Here is a 27,644-nt window from a genome sequence, read left to right as displayed (position 1 = left end):
CACCCTGTATATGCTGCAGAGGATGTAGGAGCAGGCAGCTGTGCAGTGGATCTCAGACCATTTGAAGGCGGAGGTATTGTGGCCCCGGTACCAAATTGTGTACCGGGACCACTGCACTATGCAGTCCAGAAAGCTACCTCGGTGAAACGTTTTGGACTAAAAACAATATTATGAGATGTGAGGTGTTCAGAATAGACTGGGAATTAGTGGAAATGATTGTTATTGAATGTTATTGAGGTTAATAATAGCGTAGGAGTGAAAATAAACAAAAAAACTTGATTTTAACACTTTTTATGTTTTTTTCAAAATAAATCCGAATCCAAAACCTTAAATCCGAACCAAAACCTTTCGTCAGGTGTTTTGCAAAACAAATCCGAACCCAAAACCTCAAGCAAATCCGAATCCAAAACACGAGACACCAAAAGTGGCCAGTGCACATCCCTACTATATAGTTAAATAATTAATCTAATTTTTGCCATTTCTGAGTGGACATCCTCAGTATCAGCCAATCTTGCATATATATATTGAGTTGTGACACATCTGAACAAGCATTCCTGACATTCTTTCCACTACCCCATATTTATAGTTGGATTCAAATGGGTACTTTGTGAATGACCAATAATTTTCTGAGTAACTACAATATTTTAAGAAATATAGCAGAGTTACAGTTAATATTGCACCAAAAAGATGATGCTTTGTACAGAACAAATGGCTAGATCTACAGTTGTTCAGAAAAAGATATTTTATAACAACCAATTTCATTTAAAAAGAAAAAATAACAGCAAATTATATTAAAGCATTCAGACATAGAAAATGGTTTTGTTTGTACAAACACTGACTAGAACATGGTTGTCCAACCCGCGGCCTGCGGGCCGCATGCGGCCCAGCACGCCTGTGAATGTGGCCCAGAAGGAGTTTTGGTTGTGGCAAGGGGACAGCACTGTTAATGTAAAAAAAAAATCCTGCAAAAAAAGAAAAGAAAATACTTACCATGCAGTCACGTCAGCTGGTACTCCGGCTCCCTCCCCTTGTCTCCTCTGTGCGGTGCTCGCAGTGAATGTCGGGTGTGATGTCATCACGCCCAACATCCATTGCGGAGTGCAGCACAGAGGAGTCTCCCGCGTGAGAAGAACAATCAGCAGCACAGAATTGGAGAAAAGAAGAGAAGAGGACAGGAGAACAAGCCGATTAAAAGGTAAGTTAAGGGGGATTTTTTTTATTATTTCAAGGGACGCTGACCAGTGAATAAAAGTCACCTGGTTCTGGAGCATCATGGACCTTATCTCCCTGCTAGATACTTCTACTTGTAATACTAATGGGGCATTATATATTATTCTCTTTGGCCCATTATAAGTTGTTATCCCTTAACTAGCATAGTGGTGTAATTAGCAAAACAGGTCACAATTTGGGGTCACAGTGATGTATATGTCAGGTACCGCAGGCCTGGTAAGGGCACCCTGATATACAATGCCTGGCTTAAATGCACTTTATTGATATTGCATTGAAACAATACAAAAAGTGATTATAGTATAATAACTAGAGAGGATTTTTTGAACAGGGCGATTGAAAGGTAAGTATAGGGGGATTTGAAAATAAAGTGATATATATATATATCTCACTTTTTTTCTCATATATATATGTTAACTATGTTTTCTATGGTTTTTTGGATGATCAGCTATCGTTATTGTTAGTGTATCTTATGTGTGGCCCAAACCAACTCGTCGTCTTCCAATGTGGCCCAGGGAAGCTAAAAGGTTGGACACCACTGTACTAGAATATAACATTTGAAAATATTTCTAAAGAAGCAAGCATGAATATACAGAATTGCAGTTAACAAATTGGAAGACATTGCAGAAGAGACAAATCCCACTGTCGTTCTCTTATATGTGCATTTTTCTCTTTGGGAACAAAGTCTTTTACATGTTGCAGTAGAATGGAGCTCATGGGTTACAAGCTGCGACTCTGACCATTTCTACTTTGCACCGCTGCATTGAAATGTCGCTTTCCATCTAAATATAGCATCGACTCTGGATCAAAAGGAAACAAAAATCACATTTATACAAAAATAAAAATGACCTTATATCCAAAACAAATGTAAGGAGAAAACCACATATGTTGCAAAGCCCTGTACAGCTTTGTTGGAGAGGACACGTTGTAATAGAGACTTGGAGCTGCACACTGTCACAGAATCTGGCTCAAGCTTCATGTAACAGAGGGGATACCCTATTTGCTATATGGGAGTTTGAGGTTCCTTTAATCCTGTAATTGCCACAGCAATGGCATGTAGTAGCATGCAGGTATGTTTAGCCACTTGATCAGTGAATGATTTCCAAGCAATTTTTTTTTTACCTACATGAGAGACCAAAATTTGTATTTATTTTTAAATATTTTGATTTAACTTCATGGATATTATGTAGAGTAAATGATAGAGTTAAGGAGTGTTTGTGTGTGTATCTTTGACAAATACATTCTTTTGATTGAGTGCTAGATCCCCAGTGGGGGATCTTCCTGTATAAGGAAAGGCTAGTAGGGAAAATTATCCCAAGGAATCAGAAAATAAACTAAATGGTGTTTAAATCCCATTTTAGACACACCATTGATCCCTGTGACCACCCCAATACCAACCATTCCTGTATTAAATTGCGGTGTTTGAATCTTACCTGTTTGAGAAGAGGTCTGTCTTCATGACTAAAAAGGGGCAACAACTATTCTACAACTGGGGGCACTACAGTGATGTGCAGCTGACATTTACAGCCAGGGATTATAATGTGGTTAAGTAGTTCCAGGAGGAATGGTCAGTAATGGCAGAGGAACCCCAAGACACATCTGTAATACCAACCCATCCTAAAATAAGGTGGTAAAGTAAGTTCACTCTCTAACACTATGTTTCTGGGTTTGGCCAATTCCTAAGGAAAGTGCAAAACCAATTTCCAAATAAAATGATTCATGTGCAGTCAGTGTAATATTTTTGGTGGTACTGAATGTAAACCCAGGAGAAGGTTCAATCCCACACTAGCATTGGTTGGAATTATATTACTTTGTCCACACATGTTGGAATCAATTAATCGGAGTAGATCAGGCAAAAAAACGTAGGCAGGGGATACCTTTTCACAATTCTTCCCATAGTTGTTTTCATGCAATTAGTGCAACCCCAGAAATATACCATGAAGCTAAATCGGTTAGGACTATACCAAATATGTGTACTTGTGAACTGGGTTCTAGTTAGGTAATAGGTTACATGAGCTGCCTCTTCACTGTAGGCAGCATATTCTAATTAAGAAATAGTTCTTCAACTAAGTTGAACTTTTTTTTTTTTTTAAAGAACCTTCCTGATAACAAAATATTGGACACTAAATTAATTATTCTTATTAACTGATTTCAATAATTATAGAAACATCAGTGTGTACACTTGTATACTCACCTCCATATGTCTTTGGAACAATTTGTGGCACTTCTTTATCTTTATCTGACATGTAGGTAAAGTGGAAGATATTGGTTGTGTGGTGCTCTCTGGTGATGGGATCCGATACTTCGCTGTGTACTCTGATCTGCATGTAATTATTCTCTGTGTAACATATCTATGTAAAACAGAGAAAAACGGATGTTGGTGAAATGACTAGATGGGATAAGAAACTCTACAGCAAAATATATATATTTTAGGAGGGGAAAGTTTAACGTAGTTCCCCTCCACCTAAATCACATCAGATATTTATGAGCTAACAAACAAGCTCTAAAATCTGCATGTTTAGGTGCATTATGCCAAAAGCAAAGTCACTTATTGCATTTATTGCACAACGTATCAGGTGTATTTTACAAACAATACAAAGACCTCATTAATACAAAGTATTGATATGTTGTGCACAGAATTCAATAAACAGTAATCCATACTGAATCAATACAATATCGCCAGTATAGATCTGATTATCCAGTTTCAGCAATTAGGCTAATTAAAACCAATTAGAGAATATTAATGCACTACAAAACATTCTACAATATCACCAGTCCAACTAGGATCCTCAGTAGAAGCGTCACAGGAGACATTCCAGGGGTTTTCGGCCCACACCTTTTCAAATTTCTGGGGACAGTCCCTCTGGGTTATTTTACCTATATATATCTATAAACTCTTTTAATTAATTCTACATGATCCCAATGCTTTAAGGTGGGCTAGATGTCTGATACTAGTTCCCTATTAAAGCAATATTTGTTGTATGGCCTGCACTATACAGTATAATATTTGACTGTTTATAAGTTCATTTGAGTAACAACTAATTACACATATTTTGTTTCATAGCAGAATGTACAAAAAAACAAAACAAAAAAAAAACAGAAAAAGGAAAAAGCACACTTTACATAGATGGCAATGTGTCCCATCTTGGGGATATTTGTCGGCTTCCAAATTTAGCACCGACTACGTTACTGAATTAACCAGAGCTCTCTTCACTAATTAACTGAGCAGATTGTTCACTTGTGAACAGCCAAATTCCAGATGAAATGGGTCAAATTACCATCTCTGACTCCAATATCTATACTTACTAATTAGAGAGAAGTCCTTACCTGAGAGGACAGGAACAGTAAAGATCCAATCTCCACCGGCCTCTGGAACATGATGTCATCAACAGCTACAACATAAGGTCTAGAACCACTGAAAGAAAAAGCTCTACTTGTAGCCAAATATCACAAGAATTCCATCTATTTATTCATCTGTATTATACATGTACATAGGTTTATAACTGTGCACGACTAGGGGGTATTTACTAAAGCTTCTAAAACGGGTATGTGGAAGTGTTGCCCATAGCAACCAATCCGATTCTAGATATGATTTATCTAGTCAACCCTAGCAAATGATAACTAGAATTTGAGTGATTGCTAAGAATAACACCTCCACTTTTCCATTTCAGAAGTTTTATTAAATCTACCCATAGAGGACTAAGCTGTTCCCTTTGTTATTTTTGTCAAACTGTTGGCGACAAGTACAATAATTGTTTTGGTTACAGCTAGATTTACAATAAATATAATGTTACTTAAAATGATAGATGCTTGTCTACATTTAAGTGATTGTATTTTTTCTTGCCTTAAAAGTTGGACACTTTTCAGTCACAGAAGTCTGACATGAAACATGAGTGTAGCAGGATGTGAACAAAGATACACATGGTAAGGGAAACCGTGTATGGAAATCAATTGCTTTGTAGCACTTAAAATGTTGGTAGAGCATAGCTGTGTATAGAACTTCATCGCTATTTTGGCTATCAATGCATAAATAATCATCATTGAGATGAGCCATGAAAAACTAAATCTGTAACATTTATTTACATATGCCTATTGGATATAGGAGCAGTAGTGCACAGTTAACTCACCCATAGGAGCATGCAGTAGCCCATCCCAATTCATATGCTTTCCTCATTAGAAAGCCACCAAAGATTCTGTTGAATATATTCCTTTGCTGAAGAGAAAAAGACGAACAGTAAAGTAACAAATATACTTATAGAAATGGGAACCAGTTCAAAAAGTGTCTGCTTTGCATACATCACATTTCAGTGAAATGCATAACATACAGTCCCTATATACAGCTCAAAAATATATTTTTGTGTAATTCTGTACCAATGTTGCAGTGGTATAATAAAACAGGATGATCCTGTAGTACCTTTCCCTCCTGCTGCCCTTCCTCCTTACCGTGACCCTTATCCCACAGCTAGTAATTGTTAATTACTATTAGAATTTTTCTATCTTTTCTTCATGTACTTTATGTTATTTCTTATGCTAACTTTCATGACAGAAAACGTGTGGTCACTTATTTGTTGCCTTTTATAATTTTGTTATAATTGTGAACCCAATAAAATAAATAACAAAAACAGAGGCGGAACTAGCGAGCTGTGGGCCCCGGTGAGGGTGGCGGGAAGGAAGGAGCCAGGGCCCACAGCTCGCTAGTTCCCCCTGCAGCAGGCCCCATTCTCTCCATGGGCCCCAGTGCACGACACCTGCCGCACCAATGGTAGTTCCGCCACTATGTCACACCACTAAAAAGGTCATAAAACCACTGTGGTAGTATGTGATGTTTTAATGCCACGTGGTGAATACCTGAGGGTGACAGATTTCCAAGCCTTTGAGTTTGGCATCTTCCATCCACACTGAATTAGAAGGCAAAACACGACTTCTGAAGCTCACTGTCCTGTATAACAACAATTCAACACAACATCCATAAAGCACGCCAGGAAATATAAGACATTATAAAGATTTAATGCACATTTTTTGCTTACGTATACATTTTTATTATTATTATTATTATTATTATTAATATTTATTTATAAGGCGCCACAAGGCATCCGCAGCGCCGTACAGAGACAAACAAAATCACAATACAATGGGAGACAGCACAGTACAGTAAACACAGCAACTCAGTACGCTCAATGCACAGCTAGAGAGGGCGGGGAAGGGGGAGGGAGGATCCGCAAACGACGGGGCCCAAGAAGGAGGGCGCGGAAGACAGGGAGACCCCCAGGGGGGAGGAGGGAGCGAGAGTGGACGTGGGGTGGAGGACCCTCGAGGAGGAGGGCTAAGTAGCTGGAGAGCAGAGTTAGAAGTGGTGGAAACAGGAGGAGAGATGGCCCTGCTCAGAGGAGCATACAATCTAAGGGGAGGGGTGGACAGACAGAGAGACGCAGGGGAGAGAGGGAGAGTAGGGGGACAGAGGCAGAAGATAAGGTAGGAAGTTAAGTGGGAGACAGAAAGGCTTTAAGAAAAAGGTGGGTTTTTAGGGCCCGTTTGAAGCTGGACAGATTAGGGGAAGTTCTGATGGAGGGAGGGAGCTTGTTCCAGTGGAGGGGGGCAGCGCGGGCGAAGTTTTGGATACGCGCGTGGGAGGAGGTTATAAGGGGGGAAGAGAGGCGACGGTCAGAGGCAGAACGGAGAGGGCGGGATGGAGCATGAATAGAGAGGAGGGTGGAGATGTAGGGCGCAGTGGAGTTGGCGAGGGCCTTGTAGGTGAGTGTGAGGAGCTTAAAGAGGATTCTGAAGGGGAATGGGAGCCAGTGAAGGGCTAGGTAGAGGGGGGAGACAAAAGAGGAGCGGCGAGAGAGGAAAATAAGCCTAGCTGCAGCGTTAAGGACGGATCGAAGGGGATCGAGATGAGAGTGGGGGAGGCCAGTGAGGAGGAGGTTGCAGTAGTCCAGGCGGGAGATGATCAGAGAGTGGATAAGGCATTTGGTGGCATCTTGGGAGAGGAAGGGCCGGATGCGAGCGATGTTGCGCAGCTGGAAGCGGCAGGATTTAGCAAGAGAGAGGATGTGGGGGCCAAAGGAGAGAGAGGAGTCGAGGATGACACCAAGGCAGCGAAGTTGGGGGACAGGGGAGATAGAGGTGTTGTCGACAGTACATTTGAGTTGCATCTCCAACCTACACAAAATGATGGCAATCGTTGTTGGCTGGACTGTTGCGATAGGCTGCATTCTCTTTATGAGCCCATCATGCCTCAGCGATATCACTGACTTGAATGATTTGAAGGGTGGCATTCTTATAAATATTGCTTAAGCCCACAAAATAGCTGCCTCCACTGTGTGCAGGCAACAGGTACACCCCAAATATAAGTCAATATCTGAGCGTAGGATAGCAATTTGCCATTTATTGTACAGCAGCACAAATAGCTAGTGGACTAATTAGTTAATAAAAATTAAGTCAAGCAGACATGTTTATTGATTTATTTAAAAAAAGGTTCTGATGTCCCGTCCCTCTTAATTACAAATATTCTCACCCGTACAGTAGAAAGTCAGCTCATAAAGGATTAGCACCCTGGAGATCATTGAACTTTCAGTGCAATTGTATCAGTAAGACTGATCAGTAGGAATGGCAGCTGCCTAATCAGCATCAATGATATAGTGACACGAAGGAGTGAACCTTCTCTACTACGCTTCGAAGTTTACCAAAACCAAGTATGGTTTTGCCATGGTTGGCATGGCTCCGTCATATGAAGGATGGTGCTGGGAAGAGGATGCAGCAGAAATATTAGAATTCAAATGCCAATCTTTTTGAAAGTTTAGTAATATTCCTAATAAGTGTCTGGGAGACATAAAACAATGGTAATGAGGCAACATAATTGCTGTCCTGAAAATTCACAGTTTACATTATACCTTATGCACATACTTTGGTGTGCTACCATTTTATTGTAGTTTAAATGAACCTGGGCTTAAGTAAGCAATTGATTTTTTTAGTTACTTAACCATGTCCAGAATAACAATCTGACAAGGACATCACACCAATACTAAGTGCTGTTGGGGACCCTGCTCCTCCTTCCTGACTCTTGATTGATTTTTAAAAACTTAAAGAAAAATTTGAGAAAAAATAAACAAACCCTGTAGCAGATCCCTCTCTCAGTGGCTTCCCATTTGCCCTATCCCCCTTCTCACATCATGACACCACTCACAATCACATAAGTGGACAGGTAAGTCTTCTACAAGATCAGCACACTCCTCTCTTGAAATACTCTCGTATTGAGGTTGTTCTGTCCCCACCCACAGCAAAGTAAGAACATCTGGATGAGCTGGCAACTATCAGTTATAACGAAAAGGTGCTCTCACCCTAGTCAAAAACACCTAAAAAAAACAGGACTAGGCCAATGTCCCCTGGTTAAAAAGAGTCATATTAGCAGGTTTGGTACTTATGTCTATGCGTGTATGTTATGAAGGTCTTTACACATACTTTGTATCTAATGTGTTCAGAAACATGTCATGTACAGTCTTCCGTTCTTCTGCTGTTGGAGCCATTTTCAGTAATGATGCGGTGCTGAATTCAATTCTCCTGTGCTTGTTCACTAGAGAAAGTGCAAAACACAAAATATTTGTACTTGTACACTAGAAAAGTTGTGCTGATGTGCAATGTCATTAAAAACCGTCACCCATATTCAAATAAAGTACCCCAAGAAGTAGATGACTAAAATGTGAATAAAGCCAATATAATAAACATAGCTTCTACCAGAGCACATAATATGACACAAAGGGGGGGAATTGACCGCGGGTTTCAAGTAAAAAAGCTATTCAATTGTTTAACACGGCGCGGTAAACTGCAAATCTCCAGTTTTATCTCACACATCTCATGGCTGTGCAAAAAATTAAAAACATAAGAAAACTATTTGAAATTATGTAATAGTGTAAAAAAAAAGATAAATTATGTTTATCAGTAATGCATAACATGAAAAAGGTGATTTTCTTTTACAAAAAGCAGGTAAAAAAAAATTCATAAAAATAAACACACTAATCATTAATTAATATATTTATGTATGTTATATGTACCAATATGTATGTACTAATGTGTTTTGTCATGGTATAGATGATTGTATAGTAAAAAAAAAGTAAAAAAAAAAAATACTGTATGTAGATATTATAAAATAGAAAGGTTGTGTAATACAATTAAATGTATGCCAAAGCATTTTTTATGTTATAGATGACCAGGTTAAACCCTTCACTCCCTCAAAAATTAGCAAACACCAATGATTAACACGTGGGGGCTGGCTTACCTGTTCTATAATTGAATTGCAAGATATTTTACGTGGCGGCAGCTAAAAACGGTCACGTCAGCATGTCAAAACCTGTGCTGGTATTTTTTTATTTTTTTTAACTCGGCAGGAAACCCCCCCTCCCCCCCCCCCCCTGCGACAATTGAATTCCCCCCCAAAGATTTCATTGGAGATTTTAATGCAGACATGTACATCATAAATTACATCTTGTTGGACTGCTCCTTACATATTGAATTTATGGAAAACAGTGCAGAAACGGTTGCAGCCTCTATGTACCAACTGGAATTGTGAGACGTTTAGAACACGCCATACATGTAGAGATGTGAATATGCCATAGCTCATTTATAATAGGGGAAATTACTTACAATGAGCGGCTGAAATGGCTGTTATACTGTGGCATGCCATAACACCACTATTCCTACTGCTATGATTGTAAAACTACTAAATTCCATTCTTACATTTCCATTACATTTTTCATACCGCCACTTTTAAATTTCCACTTTGAAGACTGCTTACAATCATGTCATTTATGAATAAAACCTTAGTATGATCACCATATTATTAGGACAATAATGAAACCACATACATTCTCCTTGCTTGAGAAGGTGTTCCTCTTCTGCTCCATCAGGAACTAATGGATTAACAAATGCTGGCCTGAATGTGGTAAGATAAAAAGCTATATGAGAAGATGTCCTCTGGAGATTAATTATAGTAAACTCCTACAAAAATACACCACACAGACAATTAGTACTAGCAAGATTGTAGTACTCTACACATTTTTGTCATGTACTATAGTGAATTACTATTTGTTTATATGCCAGTAAAGTGCAATTTTTAACATACATCTGCTCATTGTTTTAAAACTTTTTTGGGTAGTATGCTTACAGCTATAGAGAAAGAGGAGACCATTATTTTCTACAATACTACCAGCTCCACATTTAGCATAGGATTCTCATCTCATATCATTTACAACAGTATCAAGAGATATTACATTGTATGTATAGGTTTATTTAGGTTGCGCTACAAACTTACATTGCCTTATAGCATAAATGACAAACAGCAAGTTCAAACTTAAGAATGAAATAGGGAAAAGTTGCCTATTCCAAAAACTTTACCAGCTAATATATAGGCTAATGCACACCCTGCCGTAAAACTAGTTAGTGATAATAGAAGTCACCAAGGAGTTTTGTGACCACATAAAAGCAGAAGACTGCAGGTCATAGAATGAGGGGCAAAATCCTTTATACACAATAATGTACAGTACTGGGTGTATTATTCTTCTGATTTAATCTCTAATTATTGATAATAAACAAATTTCCCTAATGGATACTAAAGTGATAGCATCCGAATTCACTGTTTATACAGATATTATTTATAAGGGTTTATACATATAGTAACATAACTTGTGTATTAAATATTTATGTAGGGAATAATGTACCCCCTACCGTACATGACAAGGATATTATACACTGAGGCAATAGAGAGATAGCTTTTATAAGGGTCATGGATCTCAAAGGCAACTTCTAGTTTCAGTAATGATTTATACTTGGGAAATTTGTTTTCTTTAAAATAATGGGCACTGAAGTGATGACAACATCGGAAGCCAATGATTTGTTAGTGATGACATGATATAATGAACAGGTGCATTTACCTCCTATTCTCGGGATCTCTGGCCACCATAACAAAGGTTGCCTCTAGCACTGGACTGTAAACACCACCATGGAGCTGTAATCAGAAAATGTATGAACATGAAGGTATCCATGTAGAAACGTTACATTAGCTGGACAGCGCACATCCAAGAGATGGTACCCAATTAGTAGGTCCATTCTGTCAGGCACTGCTCACTCACAAGACATCCATGAGTCTATGTAGAACTCATACACATGATTGAATCAGCTACAGCCATAACACACCTAAATATTACACCTCTAGAGAACATACGTTTTTCAATTTGACAGCAGCCCTTTAGGATGTGACCAAGCAATGAGACATTACTTGAACAGAGTGAATAAATGCAGTAGGTCCTTCTGGTAAGCAGTTCTATTATACTTAAGACCAGCGGGTATATTTACTAAACTGCAGGGTTGAACACGGGGAGATGTTGCCTATAGCAACCAGATTCTAGCTGTCATTTATTTAGTACATTCTACAAAACAATAGATAGAATCTCATTGGCTACTATAGGCAACATCTCCACTTTTCAAACCCGCAGTTTAGTAAATATACGCCCAGGACTAATAATTTTAAATTAAATACACTTTCACCATATTTCACTACTGAGCAGCATTTCTGTCATTATGGTTCCTTCACATGATAAGTATTGCCCGATTTATAAGATTAAAACTTAAAAGGGCTAACCAAACAGCTCAATCAGTCAAGATTCATCATCAGGCCAAGCAAAACATGTATAGGAAGCCTACAAGTGGCAATGTCTGGAATTTAAAAATGCCACACAAAACTTTAAATTTAGTTTTGGTTGCGATTACTATATTAAGCAAAAATGCAGAGTTTTACTTTTCTGTGGTGCTGCATCTTCCCAATATTTCCAAGTTTCATCGTTGCTCTATGCTGGTCTGAAGGAGGCAGCAAAGTTGCCGATGCCTGTCCCCTGGGAATTTCCTATTTGCAGGAATGGGAAGCGACATCGACAACACCCCTGCCTTGCTGGAATAGGCCAATGGTCGTAACGTGAAACAGAGAAGTGCCTGATTTGCCTTCACTTACTGAGCATGAGCAGTGTGAAAAGACAGTGAGCAAACGGGCATACATTGCATTCTGAATCAGGCTCTACTCTACTCTTGCAATGATATGTTTTCTCTACACTCTGATCTTGAAATGGTGAGTTACGTAATTTGTGTATGCTCTGCTCATGTTAGGATGCACATTCTGGTGTGGACTGCTGGTGGAGGCCTCCATGCCATAACTAACTGCAGAAAACCAAGTGAAGTTTACAGATGTATTCCAACCTAATGAAACTTCTCCAAGTCAGACACAAGTTAAAAAAAAAAAATCTATTATCAGTTGTGCTGTAGGATCATTTTTTTTATACACACCTGTAACATGTGCATTTTAACTTCCATTGATGTTTTCCCAACCCAGGACACATGGCCTGTCAGCTTTATGTCACAGTCAGGAGAAATTAATTGCTGACGAAGATCTGAAATAGATAGCCAGAAACACAAAGCTTATTCACTAAAGAGGGAATTTGCAAGAAATATAGATGATTAAACAACGTCCCCTTTTTTGTTTCAATGAAACAAAAAAATCCCCCCAATTTATTTGTTCTGTAATAAACCACCCTCTTCCCAACTAGCAAAGAGGTGTGTGTCCATGCTCAAGAACCTGCACTTTGGGAGAAACTCACTCCTGTCAGTGCATGTAGTTCCATGATGCTCCAGGGCACTCAGCCTGGGGTTTAAATGTACAACTTTGGCCCTACAGTGTCTCCTGCTATTCGAGAGAGGTGGAAATCTGGTGCATAGCCAGCAAGTGACTGGGCTCATTCTGACTCTGGCATTAATGGGGGTGCAGATGAGGCTGCTGTGCAGGTACAGCAGAGAGGGCCCAGCCGTCCTACAGACTACACAGTCATACATTTAGCACAGATGTAATTATGCACCACCAATGTGAGAGTCCTAGGAGCCCCAGTCTTAGGCACAGGCTCTCATATGTCATCCCAGGAAAAGATGTAGTTTCAAATCTGCCCTGCCTCGCTCTACAGTGGAAGAAGTGAAATGTCACTAGGTTTCTACAACAGAGCAAGTAAAAAGGCAGTTGAAGTAAATAGGTATACTTCCATGAGTTAGAGGTTGTCCAGAGAGTCTGTGTCACTAGCTCTACTGTTCCCTTTGTAGGCTGGACAACTGGGTGGCTGCCAGTAAGAGCTGTCTGGTGTGTTGCAAGAATGCTGGAGACTATGAGCAGGACCTGATGGGTGCTAAGATACCATTTGGTAGATGATGTCACGTGTGTAGGACTCAACTGGAATTTCACTCCTTACACTTCATAGGTCCTGCCCTATTTGTTCAGGAGTATCCAATGGACATGCCTCTAGACACTGGTGCCCCTGCTGCTCCCTCCTGTATGCTGCAGCCATCTTCCACTGGCAGCTGCCATCTTATGCATGCCCACAGGTACGTCCCCTCTTCCCCATCAGTACTACTATTTCCACCCTATGTTGAAACCGTGGCTCACATGGGAAGATGGGGAATATTAGGCCTCAATAGAGCACTGCTTACCCACGGCACTGAAGTGAGTGGGGAAGAACAACTTGAATGCTAAAAACTTTGGGCCTGTGATTACCCTCCCTAAACACTCTTCACCTGCCTTCCCCTCACATCCATTGCTCTTTGTTGAAACAGTTGTTTAAGTGATGAATGAATAGCGCTACAGTATAGGATGTCATTGTATGCCAAATGTCTTGTATTGTGCTATAAAGCATGACCAATTTATGTTTCATGGTGTATTGTGTTTCAGCTGCACTGCGATCCTGTACACTTAAATATAGTGTTTTATGTCTGTTTTTTTTTATCTTTATGCAAAATAAATTATACATATTTAAATCAAAAAGGAGAACATGAATGAAAGAGCCAGAGACATAACTAATCCATTCTCATCCTAGATAGCCAGGGAGTCCACATGACACTTTTCTGATGGCAGGTACAGAGATGGGAGTGAAGATGAAGGATTCCCATGTCAGGAGCAGGCAGATGGGAGGAATCTCTTACACCACTAAGGCACTCTCCTGTGGGCAGAGGCTGCCCCTCTGAAGAAAAAAAAAACCACTACCAAAGTTGTCCCTCAGTATATCTACAAGGCACAGGGGTGGACCTAGACATTTTCTTAGGGGAAAGCCATCACTTTGATTGATGGACCCTGCCCCACTTCATTCCTAGAAGAGGACAGCTGGTTGTGGCCACACACCAAGCGCCTTTTTAAAATGAGTTTTCTAGAATTAAACTACTAAAAAAACTTGCATTTACAAAATAGTTGATAAAAATATTCCTCTGAATTGTGCTGCCTGGCCGTTCCAATTGTGTTTTAAACAAAATCAGAGCGGCTGGGCATGAAGCTCTGAAATTCTGGATTCTCTGTAATAAATGAAACTAAAATGTGGGATATTTACATAAACTAGAGCACAGAAAATGTCCATCTTTTGATCAACCAATTAAAATAAATGTCTCAAGTGAATGGATACGCCCCAATGAAGGATGAAGTGACCTGACAAGAGATCAGGGAGTAAATATATAGCTGTATTTAACTCCTATTCCGTGATAATCCCTTTCCATTACTTCCTCCCCATCTCCCTAAATCCTGCTTGTATGAAGTTACTGTTTATTCAAAACCATTTTAAATGTTTGTAGCAATAATGTGGACCTTGTGTAAGTTACTTTTATTATCTTCTGTACTGATTTTATTTAATACATGTGTCCTTTCAAAATAAAATTTAAAAACAAATAAATGCTCCCCACATTAAGAGACAAGATTTGCAAATGAATTCAGTTTGATAAATGTACTACACAAATGTAAAAAGTGCATATCTACTTTTTTAGCATGTAAAATCTAATCAGTTTGCAGAAGGTAAGCCGCCATGATGATTTTTTTAGAAGAATGTACCAGGATACTTGGAGCATAACAGTATCCATGGCAACAAAACCGCTAAGCTATCACCTCATGTAAGAGAAAACATTGGTCTGCATTGCTCCTAAATTTAATTAAATCATTCAGTAAGTTATATTGCAATCTCTTCTTTCTTCAGTACTCAAAAAGAGTTAATCACTAAAACAACCTTTATATTTTAGATAATTCTTAAGTAAAGGCAATATCGGCATGACTCACCAATCTTGTCCACCAAGGCAGTGACTATTGACAGAGGAGACGTGCGAAGGGATTCAGACTTTGCGTGAGTGTAACAGATGAGAACTGTAGCAGAAAGAACATAAGATCATCATGCTCTACAATATACACAATAAATATTTACCAAACTTCCATGTACCATCTAAAGGACCTACAAAAAGTAAAAGTTACAGAATCCCTTATGTATTCGCTCACTTGCTGACATCTGTTGGAGATACAAAGCAACAAAGCAAAATACTAAGCGACTGGCAACACTTTGCATTGGATGGGAAACTATTTGTTTAAAATACAATTAGGAAACTTGGACGCCTATTTTTAGAGTATATTATACATGTTTTTAAAATTAAACATTTTGTTCAGGCACCAAGCTTAATAAAGGGATCGCAATGTACTGTATAGCACTTCTGCCTCACAGTACTGGGGTCAGGAGTTCGATTCCCGACCATGGCCTTATCTGTGTGGAGTTTGTATGTTCTCCCCGTGTATGCTCTGGTTTCCTCCAAGTGCTCTGGTTTCCTCCCACAATCCAAAAACATACTGGTAGGTTAATTGGCAGCTATGAAATTGACCCTAGTATGTGTGTGTGTTAGGGAATTTAAACTGTAAGCTCCAATGGGGCAGGGACTGATGTGAGTGCGTTCTCTGTACAGTGCTGCGGAATTAGTGGCGTTATATAAATAAATAAATGATGATGATGATGATGAATACTGTACCTCCCAAGCTGTCCAGATCTTCAAGTATTCTACCAAACCTACAAACAATAGATTGCAATATTTACTTAAAATTATCAAAACTATGGTTTAATAGTAATAAAAATTCAATGGGTAAAAGAAAACTTGCAGTCTTATTAGATAAAAGTAACAGCATCTCTGGATTATTCTATTCACCCTTACAAATAGGCTCTAAACTCTCAAATGCTGCCTGGAATTTTAAGCACTGGTACATCTCATGAAACTCTTTAGCTATATGTGTTCTCATTACCGGACATTGCTGTATACATTCAGGTATTTTTCCCTCAGCTGCGGCTGACTACCAAGTGGCAACATAACTTCGATGTAACTGTCCTTCATCCTGCGTGGGGGAAGATCTTCTTGCCTGTTGGCTAGTAGGGACTGTAGAGTCTTCCTTTCCTCCATGGCTTGTACATGATCTCTATCAAAATGCAGAAGTTTTCAGCAAATTTAGGATTGGCCTGGTATAGCACAGGTGCCTTAATTTTGACACATGCACACATATCATATAAATCTTACTCTGCTACACTTCAAATGATTTTCTGACATTACCTTTAATACACTGATCAAGTACAATCTTAAATACAAATTCATATTTCTCTCTGAAATGGTCATTTTTCAAATAATTGAAAAAAGAAATATATTCCTATATATAAGCCATGTTTAAATCAACCAGAATAGAATACAGGACCTTGCTATTATGTAAAAAAAATAAAAATAGAGAGAGTGAGGCTATTTCTACATAAAAACTGTAAATAATAAATCAGTAGAAAATGCCCTGATTGGATTGGCCTGGTATAGCACAGGTGCCTTAATTTTGACACATGCACTACTTACCCTTTCCAAATGCACACACAATTCTGCTCATAAGCTCCACCCCCTTTTCCACTAACCCACTCTTCACATCGAAGTGCATATGAAAAAGAAATATTAATTCAAATGTCTCGCTTTTCTTCAAGGTACAATGCTCTACTAAGACCCTTAATTTATTATCTTATATAGGTTATCCCACATTAGTCTAGTTTTACTACAATACCAAAGTTAGCTTCCTTTTTAAAAACAAATCTTGTTTTCAATTAATTTAATTTTTCAAATGCAGAAAAAAAAAAAAACAATACAAAAGAAAAAAGAAACCCACTTTCCCAAGGTACAGTAATACAATAACATAGCAATTAGAATGAGATCCGCTGGTGCTGCAGGTAGAAAGCACAGAGCAAGGCATATGTAAACAGAAAACATTTAAACAGAGAGTCTCAAAACCCTAGGAAATCAACAGGGTATTAAACAAACAAAATACGAGCACCGTACACATCTGTCTGGAAAACGAATAACCAAACACCAGGTATAGAGATTGTAAGTCATCAACATTGTATACACAGAACGACCAGACCGGATGCCTAGGAGGAATCCACATCGGAGTCCTCAGAGACAGCAACACATGACGTGACAACCCACAATGACCCTATCTTGTAAAATTTGGGCATGGAGTTCCTAGCTATATGAATATTTGGGCATGGAGTTCCTAGCTATATGAACATTTGGGCATGGAGTTCCTAGCTAAATGAACATTTGGGCATGGAGTTCCTAGCTATATGAACATTTGGGCATGGAGTTCCTAGCTATATGAATATTTGGGCATGGAGTTCCTAGCTATATCAAATATAGCGCTCATGGTCAACTATGTCATTCACTAGTGCAGCCCAGCAACCAAAAGCAGGGTCATCAGCAGCCATCCATTTTCTAGCTATAGTAACTTTAGCCAGTGCAAGCAAATATATTACATACTGAGAGGATGACGTATTCAAAAGGAGATTAAGGGAGAGGCCAAGCAGGCAAATTCTTGGGGACAATAGGGGGACCTGGAGCGTCTGAACCCTGCACAGAACCAAAGAAGAAACCTGGCACCCCTGTACCACACTTAGTTTGAGTCCCACCTCCTACCCAATTTCGAGAGTTCACAGGAATGTAGTAAACTCTGTGCAGCAGATATAATTTGATCTGACAAAACCTGAGACATGAAGTAGCAACACCAAGCATAATGTTCCAGTCCTCCTAATCTTCTTCCTATCTACCTTTAAGGACAAGCAAATCCCTCTGTAAAAGATCAGGAAGAATGTTATTCCATAACGAAGCCAGGAGGTGTCCATCCCCAACTTAAGAACTTCCCTCAACTTAAGTTTCCCCAGAGTGGCATCTCCAGGTCCCAGCCCAGATAATCCATGGTGTCATGCACCAAGTTCCAAACCACAAGTGCCTGTCTAAGGGGGGGCCGTACCTCTGGAGACCCGTGGTCCCCAGAAGGACCTGCATCGGACACTTGGACGACCCTGTCTGCCCATGTTAGAGTGTAAGTGTCCCCCCCCCTCCACTTCACGTGTGACTGGGCTGCAAAATAATAGGCTTTAAAATTAGATACTTTGCCTTGAAAAAGACTCTAGTAAGGAGTAGAAACGCGGTGGCATATTGCGATAGGACCCTGTGTCCAGCCAGTTTCACCAGTGGGAAGAAGACTTGCTGTCACATCTTGACTGTATTTCTTACATGCTAGTGAGACCTGGACTTCTGGAACGGGCATTCTCCCTTATCATTAGGGATTTTATTTATGTAGGTTTTTACTCTGGTTTTTTGTATATCATACATCTTTTGAATTAAAAGTGGTAATACACTAGAAAGTTCTATATCCCTTTTCCATATATCCATTATGGTGAGAGTGGAGTCTCCATAGATGTTCATACTGGAGCAGAATACAAGTTTGTGCCAATATACAACACAAGTAATCAAGATTTCATCAAGTAAGCATATAAATTGAAAGAAAAGGCTGCATATTCATGACACGGGGTTGAAGAGTGGTCTTATTTCTTCACTGTCCTCTTGGGAACTCTGTTGCCTATTGTTTGTGATGAAGGATAGCCATCAGTACATACACACAACACCATGTTTCTTTTGATTTAGTCTTTCATGTATCTATATCGGTTGTATTAATAACCACAAGAAGAATTTTGTCATCCTGTCTACGTGGATATCCATAAGTGCCTTTGTATGTATAACCCTGTATATTTAAAATTAGAGAAGGCCAGGCCACCAGAAGCCCTGGAGCGGCAAAGTATATCCAAACATATACGCGCCCTATTGTCCCCCCAGACCAGAGAGAGAAGGTATTTAGGTGTTAAGAGTAACACAGTCAAGCAAGTTATTAGAAATCTGTATCCCCAAATACTTGAACCGAGTCATATATTGGAGCTATACATTCCGGGGTATGTGTCCAAAGAGGGGGAACATACTGGAATTGGTCCAGTTTATTCAGAAACCCGAATACGTGCCAAAGTCAGCAATTATCTCTGCAGATTATTAAGGGATACATCAGCATACTTCAAATAAGGAAACATATCATCTGTGTATAAGGCTATTTTATCGATGACATTCCACACTGGCAGACTATACACCCCGGGATGTCTGCGAACAAGACAGGCCAATGGCTCTATGGCAAGAGCAAATAGAGTAGGAGAGAGAGGGCATTCCTGTCTCATGCCACTCCCCAGGGCAAATGGACTGGAGGTGAAGCCATAAATGCCCATTCTTGCCAATGGAGCAGCATAAAGCAATTTCACCCAACCCACAAATTTAGAGCCAAACCCAAATGCCGCCGTAACCTCGCAGAGAAAACCGTTTCAGAGGGCACAGTTCAGAAGTAAGGGACACAGCCTCAAAAGTGTAGCTGCAGCACAGATAAGTAGCAGAGGTGTTGATTCCCCAATATATGTAATAGGAAGAACCTCACTATGTGGCCAGATATTGCAACAATTCAGGTAAGTGCAATGGCATGTATAGGGAAATCAGATTAGCCATCAAGCCTTTCGCATACACAGTCACCGTACCCAGCTGATACTGCAGCCCTCTGCTTCTATGTGGAGGCGGGGAGGTGCATAATAGCGGCTACAATGGTGAGAAAAACACTCACAGCTTGTTAGGCTAGAGGATGTTGAAGGCAGAAGGCCGTGAAAGGAGCAGCAGCCACGTCTACAGCCACTCCAGATCGCAGAGCAGTGGCCACACAAGTGGATCTCCGCACTCTATCCCTCCGCTCACACTGCGACCACCAGAAGGATTCAGCGGCAGTGAGCAGTCTGGCCGTCCGTAGGGCTCAATCGACGCCACACACCAAAGCAGTCAGGCTGCGGAAGCCAGCAAGGTTCTGGAGGTCCACTTTGAGGCAAGCTTACACATGAAAACTGGAGTTTCAGGATCAACAAAACGGATTTGGGAGAGTCGCTCAGGTGTGACATATAAAGAGCTCATCCAGTGCATGCCCCAAGTTTCCATTTAATCGGGAGATGAGTGCAGAACAAAATGTGTGCCGTGTTGTTTTGGGTCTAAATAAGGTTACTAACCCTTTATTTTCAGCACGTGTCCCCCTTTGTCCTCTAGGTCCTAAGAGTTCTGTAAAAAGTATTTCAGTGAACAAAGTTGGCTGTCAGTAAATTTATGTTACGTTAGTAAAAATAGTTACAAAAAGTTGGTAACCATGCACCAGAGGTTTCATTAGGTTAATGGACTATACCTCCAGTTTGTAGAGACTCCAACTATTTCCCTCAGTTTATCACGCACTGAAATGAGAAACAGATGGACATGGTTACTGGTTGTCACAAATAATGTGCAGGGGAAAACAAATCTGACTGACATGCAAAGAGAAAAGAAGAGGAGAAAGACAAGCGGCATTTAGAAACTCCCACCACATCATAACAATTTACAGTGAAAGATCTATGCCAATGTCAATGATTTAAATACAAATTTAGTAATGTTTTATGTATCCTAAAGTAAAGTGAAAGTAAAAATGAAACATTGTAGATCTGTTGTACGGATTAGAGATCTGTATTGTCTTGTCATTTTTAGAATGTCAGAAAAAGTCTAATTTGTTAGAAAATCATTCAAGAGCTATTGGATTTCACTTTAATTTTGTGAAAGTTCCTTTCGCGCCACACTGTTCAATTAATAGACAATAATATACATTACAAATGACTGCCCTAAATTAGTAGGGGCTGTGCCTGTATAACTAATGTAAGTCAATGCAAAATACCCATGTACCACTTTCAGAATTTTTAATTAGATACCTCACATATAATTTTAAAGGAAAGAGTGTTTCTGTCACTGATCCAAATCTCTTCACTACTACATATGAAAGAAATACAGTAAAGCTGGGTATACACCTAATGCACTCTTACTTGAGATGCAAAATCTGCCTACGTTGCTGGTTGTGAGTGCTTACACACTTCCACGTTTGCCCAAAATCGTTTCAGCGTTGGTCGCGATGTGCTTTGAACGATACAACATGATCGTGCAATATCTGAACAAATGGTCGTGAATCGTGTGATCTGCACGATAATGCCATAGCTGTGTACCTAGCTTAATTGAGTCACCAAGGTGTGGAATGTAGTGTGCATTATACTACTAAGGACTCTCTGGAAGTTGAATCCTTTCAAAAACAGTTTGAATTTCAATAGGAAGAACTCAAAAGGATAGAAAAGCCCTCAAAATATAGAACAGAAAAAACCCCTGAAAATACTTTAAAGTGGAGTGCCATGCCACCCTTGTTTCTCAGCCTTAACATGATACATAAGCAAATAGAAAAAATAGCACTTTAATACTTAAATGCAGGCAAGTATAGTAGTGAGTAAATAGAAGATACAGTGACTATTCAGTGCAGCCTTGCAGGAATTCAGAATACATTAAACAAAGCATTTTGCTGGCTGGATCTGCTTTCCAAACAAATAGTTTCACCGAGTTGATTTTTAATTAAAGTTTCATTTCTATACACACACCACAAAATAGGTGAACTACATCTTACTTCTGTTTGTCAAAAAAGGTTTTTAAATTTCTGTATGACCGAATACAGTCAGGCTGATTGAGTTCTCACTTCAGAGATGTCTTCGAGACACTATATCGCCTTCTAGAAGTCAAAATTTTGCTTACATCCTGTGCGGGAGATGCCTGCAATGCGTTGAGAGATCTGACTACAGGAGGAAAATTTTAATTTATCCAGAAAACTAAATTGGGTAATTGAAAAAAGCTCTATTTCCCTGATAAACTATGGTTAAGATTGTGAACCACTACCATTTAAATGGTATTTAAAACAAAGAATAATTTATGAGGGCATTTACAAGTTTCTTCAATATTTGTCTGATGGCAAAAATGGTCAGATGGCCTGATGTCCAGAAAAGCTCTGGTCAGGAAGTTCTAAGCAATTTACCTCCTCGGTTATAGAATAAGAACAGGGAAAAAGATAGAATTTTGCATTATTCTGCTAGTCATCCATTTCTGTAAAACACATGTACATCAAAACTTCTGTAGTAAAATAGTCATCCATGTGCACCATGACCCAAGACAGAAAATGACAATCTAAGTGATCATCATCTTATGGTCACTAGAACAATAAATTTATTTACATTTTTTTATCATTAAGTTGGTGTTCACACTGGAACATTAATGACTATTTGAAAATGAACTTTGTTCATTTACAAAAAGTCAAAAGTTAATCATGGAGCAACACATCCAGCTTAGTTGTTTATTAAACTGCAATAGTGCTTCTAAAAACATTATGCTTTGGACAATCAGTGTGATCGATTAGGACAATCCCAGCTTAACAACTAACTTCCTGAGTCTCAGCAATCCAGAACAAAATGCACAGGAGGCAAAAAGTTTAAAGAAAGGTGAGCTGGTATAAACATGCTGTAAGTTACCACACACCGTCATTCACATGGACAGGTATGCATCCTGTAACGAAAGATATATTTTATTCAAAACAAGGAATAAAGAAGGCTTCACTGTTGACATTAAAAATACACCAGCAATCTCTCAAACAGCAACTTAACAAATCAATTTCATTTAAGTTCTAAACTATGCTGAAGTCTCCACAATTAAAAGGCTCCACCTCTGTCACAAGAAGATAATTTAGTAGTAGATGAGGATATTGCACAATGACTGGACCTCACACTGATAAACATATTTTCCTATGATTAGGAGATTTAAGATGCACTGAAAACTGCCGGTGTAGATACAAGCATCTTATTGCAGACTTCGATCCAAATGAGAAGTTCCCATGCCATTTAGGGCGGGTCTCCATAAAACAAAGAAAATAAGTTGATGTCAGATGCCGAGCCTGCTAATGTTACATGTTATGGATGCGATGGGAGTACAGTACCTGTAATGTAATACACATGCAAAAATATTTAAAAAAACAAACGGCAGGAACTCACACTTCTACCTGGCAGCACATTGCGCTATCAGCACTAAAACTGAATGTTCTCACATCATGCAGAGGTACATTCTCCAGCAGTGCTGGTACAGTCTGATGCCATAAACATGCCAATGCAAGCATACCATTGACTAAAGAAGAACATGAGTGTTGGAATAATCATTTATTATTTTAATCAAATTCACTAACAGAAAACAAGGCTGTCGTTTTTCAAAATAAATGGCATAACTACATTGGTAAAACAAAAAAAATATATTTATAAATAATATATATATATATATATATATATATATATATATATATATATATATATATATACACATATATATACATATATCTATATAACCACATGAAATTAGCATTGTGGCAGTCACAGAAAACAATAGAAATTATTTGTGGTTGTAAATGTTAAGAGGTCACTTTTTCTGAATATCAGAACACTTGGATCAGCCACAAGCACATTATTCATAAAGGTACTGTGCTCTGTGGAGTGCCAAAAAGAGTTTTAAATAGTGGTTGCGATGAGGTGCGTGTTGGCAGCACGTGAATACATTTTACATTCATTCCAAATTTTTCATAGTTTAACGAGCACTGCAGCAGTTCTCCCAACTGGATTAACAAACTCTTTAAACCAGGCTCTCAAGAGAAAGCAATTTCATTCCCCTGGTATTTGTAGAGTTATTGTCCAGACAGTGATTATTTTGGTAAAAAAAAAAAAAGTGCAAAATTACAAATGTACGATAACAGGCAGTAATCAGACGTTTGCCGTCATTCTCTAACTTGCAATAGATGGCCCACTAATCCTAAAATATAAGTTGCTTTATAGGTTATATGTTTAAGTGCTATTAATAGTACAGTATGTCCAATTATAAGTGTAAAGACTTCAAGAGCTTATCAAAACAGAACATATTTGAGATAAAGTTGGAGGGTGAAAACTGGCACTAATGCAGACAGAATTTCTTTCAGGTCGCAACTTTCACGTTTGTAAATATTATAGGTTTTGTTAGTTTCCTCAATAATAAAACCAAATGTCACATTTTCTTCTTTATTTACCTTCACTCATGTCTGGTAGTCGGTCCTTAGAGTACATTGTGCTAGCTGTCATCAGAGATCTACTGAGAAATCGTGACATCTGACAGGTCACACCAAGTCTGGAAAGAAAAGAAAAGACCAAGGGGTATAATTACTAAACTGCGGGTTTGAAAAAGTGGAGATGTTGCTTATAGCAACCAATCAGATTCTAGCTGTCATTTTGTAGAATGTACTAAATAAATGATAACTAGGCAACATCTGTACTTTTAAAAACCTGCAGTTTAGCAAATATACACCCAAGTGAGAGAGAAAAAGAAAACTATTAGCCAAAACGATGAGACATCAAGGCAGAAGGATAGCTTCCCTTACAACCATCAGCTTTCAGGGAGGTCATTTTTGTACTTGCTAAATCTCTTTCTCTGTATAGGGACACAGACTGAATTATGTTTCACTTCTCAGAATCAGGAGTAAAACCCTGTTTCCTGTTTCTTCCACAGTGTTCAATTAACCTAGCAATGACACAAAGAAAGCAAAATAAACAGACACACACATTTCTCGGTGGGTTATTCTGTGTCCCCCTTTAGCCTCAGGAGAAAAAAGTATTTAACAATAAGTACAAAAAAAACAAAACAAAAAAGAAAACAAAACGTTTTCTCTTCAGCAGTATGGGGGATAAAGCAGACGGATTGTCCCAAAGGCACCATCAACAGGGGAGGAAAGAACAGCAGCTTGAAGAACAAAGCTGGCCTCTGCTTAATATTCAATATTGTAACATTTACAGGAGATGTGTGTACAACCATATGGCTGCTCTACAAACCTAGTCTGCTGACATCTTTTCAACGAATCCAATATAAAATTATTTTACTAACATACAAGGCCGTCAACAAAATTGCACCAACATACATTTCCTCACTCAAAATATCTCCCAACTCGACACCTCCGTTCTGCACAAGATCTGCGTCTCTCTTCCACTCTCATCACATCCTCCCATTCTCGGTTACAGGACTTTTTTCGGGCAGCACCCACTTTGTGGAATTCCCTCCCTCGCACAGTAAGACTTTCCTCTAGTCTTCAAACCTTCAAGCGTTCTCTGAAAACCCACCTCTTCAGACAAGCTTATGATATTCCTCAACCAGCATCTTAATCTCCATAGTTTACCCTATTACCACCCTCTACACAGCTAACACAAGACAACAACTCTCTGACCAACATTGCTACACACACAGCCCACTCAGTACTTTTACCTTTGCATTCTAGCTGGTCCAATATATGTGTGCCATATGATGTAGCCCATGCCCTTGTGTTTCAAACTCCCATTGTTACATAGATTGTATGCTTGCGAGCAGGGTTCTCTTACCTCTCTGTATGTATTACCCAGTATTGTTTTATTAATGTTTGTTCCCAATTGTAAAGCGCTACGGAATTTGTTGGCGCTATATAAATAAATGTTGTTGATGATGGTGATGATGATGATGATGATCTTATAACATACCACCTGAGAAAGGCTTACCTCCCTGGTCAAGTCTGCCATCAGCCTACATAGATCTGTGGTACCTTTTGTGGTACCCCACCACAAAAGGCCTGTCAGACTGCTATTGTGATGCAGTGAGAGGTTGACTAATAGGAGGTGTTGCTTTCCTTTCTAAGTCCCTCATAAAGGGCAAACGGGGCATCTGAGCGACAGAACCCATGAGTTTTGGATAGATCTGCAAACAGTGCAGATCTATTAAAGAGTGAAATGCTGTTTTATTTGAGCTGTAAGAGCACAAGAAGGGTTATAATCACTCTTAGTTGATGTGAAAACCCAAAACACCTTTGGTTGGAACAAGTAAACCATATGCAAGACGGCCTTGTTTACATGGAATGTCAGGAAAAGAGACCCATGGGGAAAAACTGCCATGCCAGACACCTGCTATAACAAAAGCAACACCCTTCCAAGTGAGAAAACACAAGGAACTGGCTGAAAGAGAGCACCAAGCGGGACCTCCTAAAGGACTCTGATGTTTGGCCCTTTAAGAGAGAAGTTCATGCAGGTGGCCCTGAATTCCATAACTGATTGGCAAGATGAACTCCCAAGGAGGCCTGAACATTACAGTATTAACAGGTAGTTCATGGGCTGGTCCAAAGTGGGGATATCAGGTCCTGTAGAGAGCAAGACAATCGCTTGATGAAGAAATGTTTAAATGTAGGAGACACCATGGTCTTCTTCAGTTAGTGACAATTTGGGCAGGTTTATAATATAAAACCATGTGACTTCAGGGCCTATATTGAAAGATAGAAACATTTCTCATACTCTGAATCCCCTTACTGCTGGAACAATGTATTAATGCTTCCTGGTTACAATTTCCTTTATTACAATGTGCAATTCTTGTCATCGGGCAGGTTTGACATACCATGAACTGGGACCACCACACTACTAGTTACAGCAAATTGCACAATAACTGTGTAAACTTTGCTCTATATTTTCACAAGTAAACATTTCATAAACAACTATTTTTGTCAAAGTTAACATGAAGAAAACTTATTCTGTGAAGTCAATTTGATACACTGATTACAGTATGTAATGTTTGTTATTTTTATCTAAACAAGACTGTCTACTGTACCCAAAGTATCATTTAATTTCTGGGCACAAATTATGAATTATAAAAATATAGGTATTTCAAGGTGTTTAAATGTATAATACCAATGAGCAGTAAAAGGGATGTCAATAATCACCAAATTCATAATAAATAACCATGGGCACCACAATACAGAAAAGACTGCTATATGCTCTCTAGGTACTCCTGCATATGGCATTTTGGCACAAACACCGTCACATTCCTGTAGCCCAACCACAGTAGTAACAAGTACACACCCTGTCCAGAACCAACTATTTTGCCTTCCCTGCCCTTGCTGTCTTCAGCGCACCCTCACTGCCCACATTTCACCAGTACTAGCCACGGGACATAATAAGATAATATTTCTAGTAACATAACATTTTATTCACAAACATCTAATTGTAGCAGCCTCCTCCTCTCCATTTCTCTCTACTAAGGGCGTTAGCATACTGTGCGAGACATATACATGACACAGCATACGTTGCAAGATATATACATGCCAGAAATGAGTTCTACCTGAATGTGAGCAGCATATTGATATATGTCACAGTGACTGAATCAGCCTCTTCTTCAATGCCGAATTCTGTGGCTTACAGCAAGTTACTGTCGAAGACACACCCACGTGTTACTTGTCAATCAAATCCAGTCCTCCAACACCATAGATATGTTGGTGCAGA

At 39.2% G+C, this 27,644-nt stretch overlaps 1 protein-coding gene across 2 annotated transcripts; it reads right to left on the bottom strand.

Annotated features, from left to right (window-relative positions):
- Window positions 1–737: 737 nt before the first annotated feature.
- ACOT9 (acyl-CoA thioesterase 9) lies at window positions 738–27,644 on the bottom strand. Of its 2 annotated transcripts, XM_075196581.1 has the most exons (17): window positions 27,484–27,644; window positions 24,392–24,489; window positions 22,831–22,857; window positions 20,648–20,693; window positions 16,340–16,510; window positions 16,072–16,109; window positions 15,341–15,424; window positions 12,556–12,659; window positions 11,154–11,227; window positions 10,089–10,156; window positions 8,689–8,800; window positions 6,076–6,166; window positions 5,355–5,440; window positions 4,555–4,642; window positions 3,422–3,578; window positions 1,767–2,027; window positions 738–834 (listed from the first exon to the last, which is right to left on the bottom strand). In XM_075196581.1, exons 1-16 carry the CDS (start codon window positions 27,498–27,500, stop codon window positions 1,948–1,950), a joined length of 1,341 nt encoding a protein of 446 aa, XP_075052682.1. In that variant the 5' UTR covers window positions 27,501–27,644; the 3' UTR covers window positions 738–834; window positions 1,767–1,947. The 2 variants fall into 2 exon arrangements, with proteins under 2 accessions (XP_075052682.1, XP_075052683.1); XM_075196582.1 differs by lacking the exon at window positions 22,831–22,857.

The sequence above is a fragment of the Mixophyes fleayi genome, chromosome 2, assembly GCF_038048845.1.
Source record: "Mixophyes fleayi isolate aMixFle1 chromosome 2, aMixFle1.hap1, whole genome shotgun sequence".
Taxonomy (NCBI): Eukaryota; Metazoa; Chordata; class Amphibia; order Anura; family Limnodynastidae; genus Mixophyes; species Mixophyes fleayi.
This window is presented reverse-complemented; position numbering and strand designations above follow the sequence as displayed.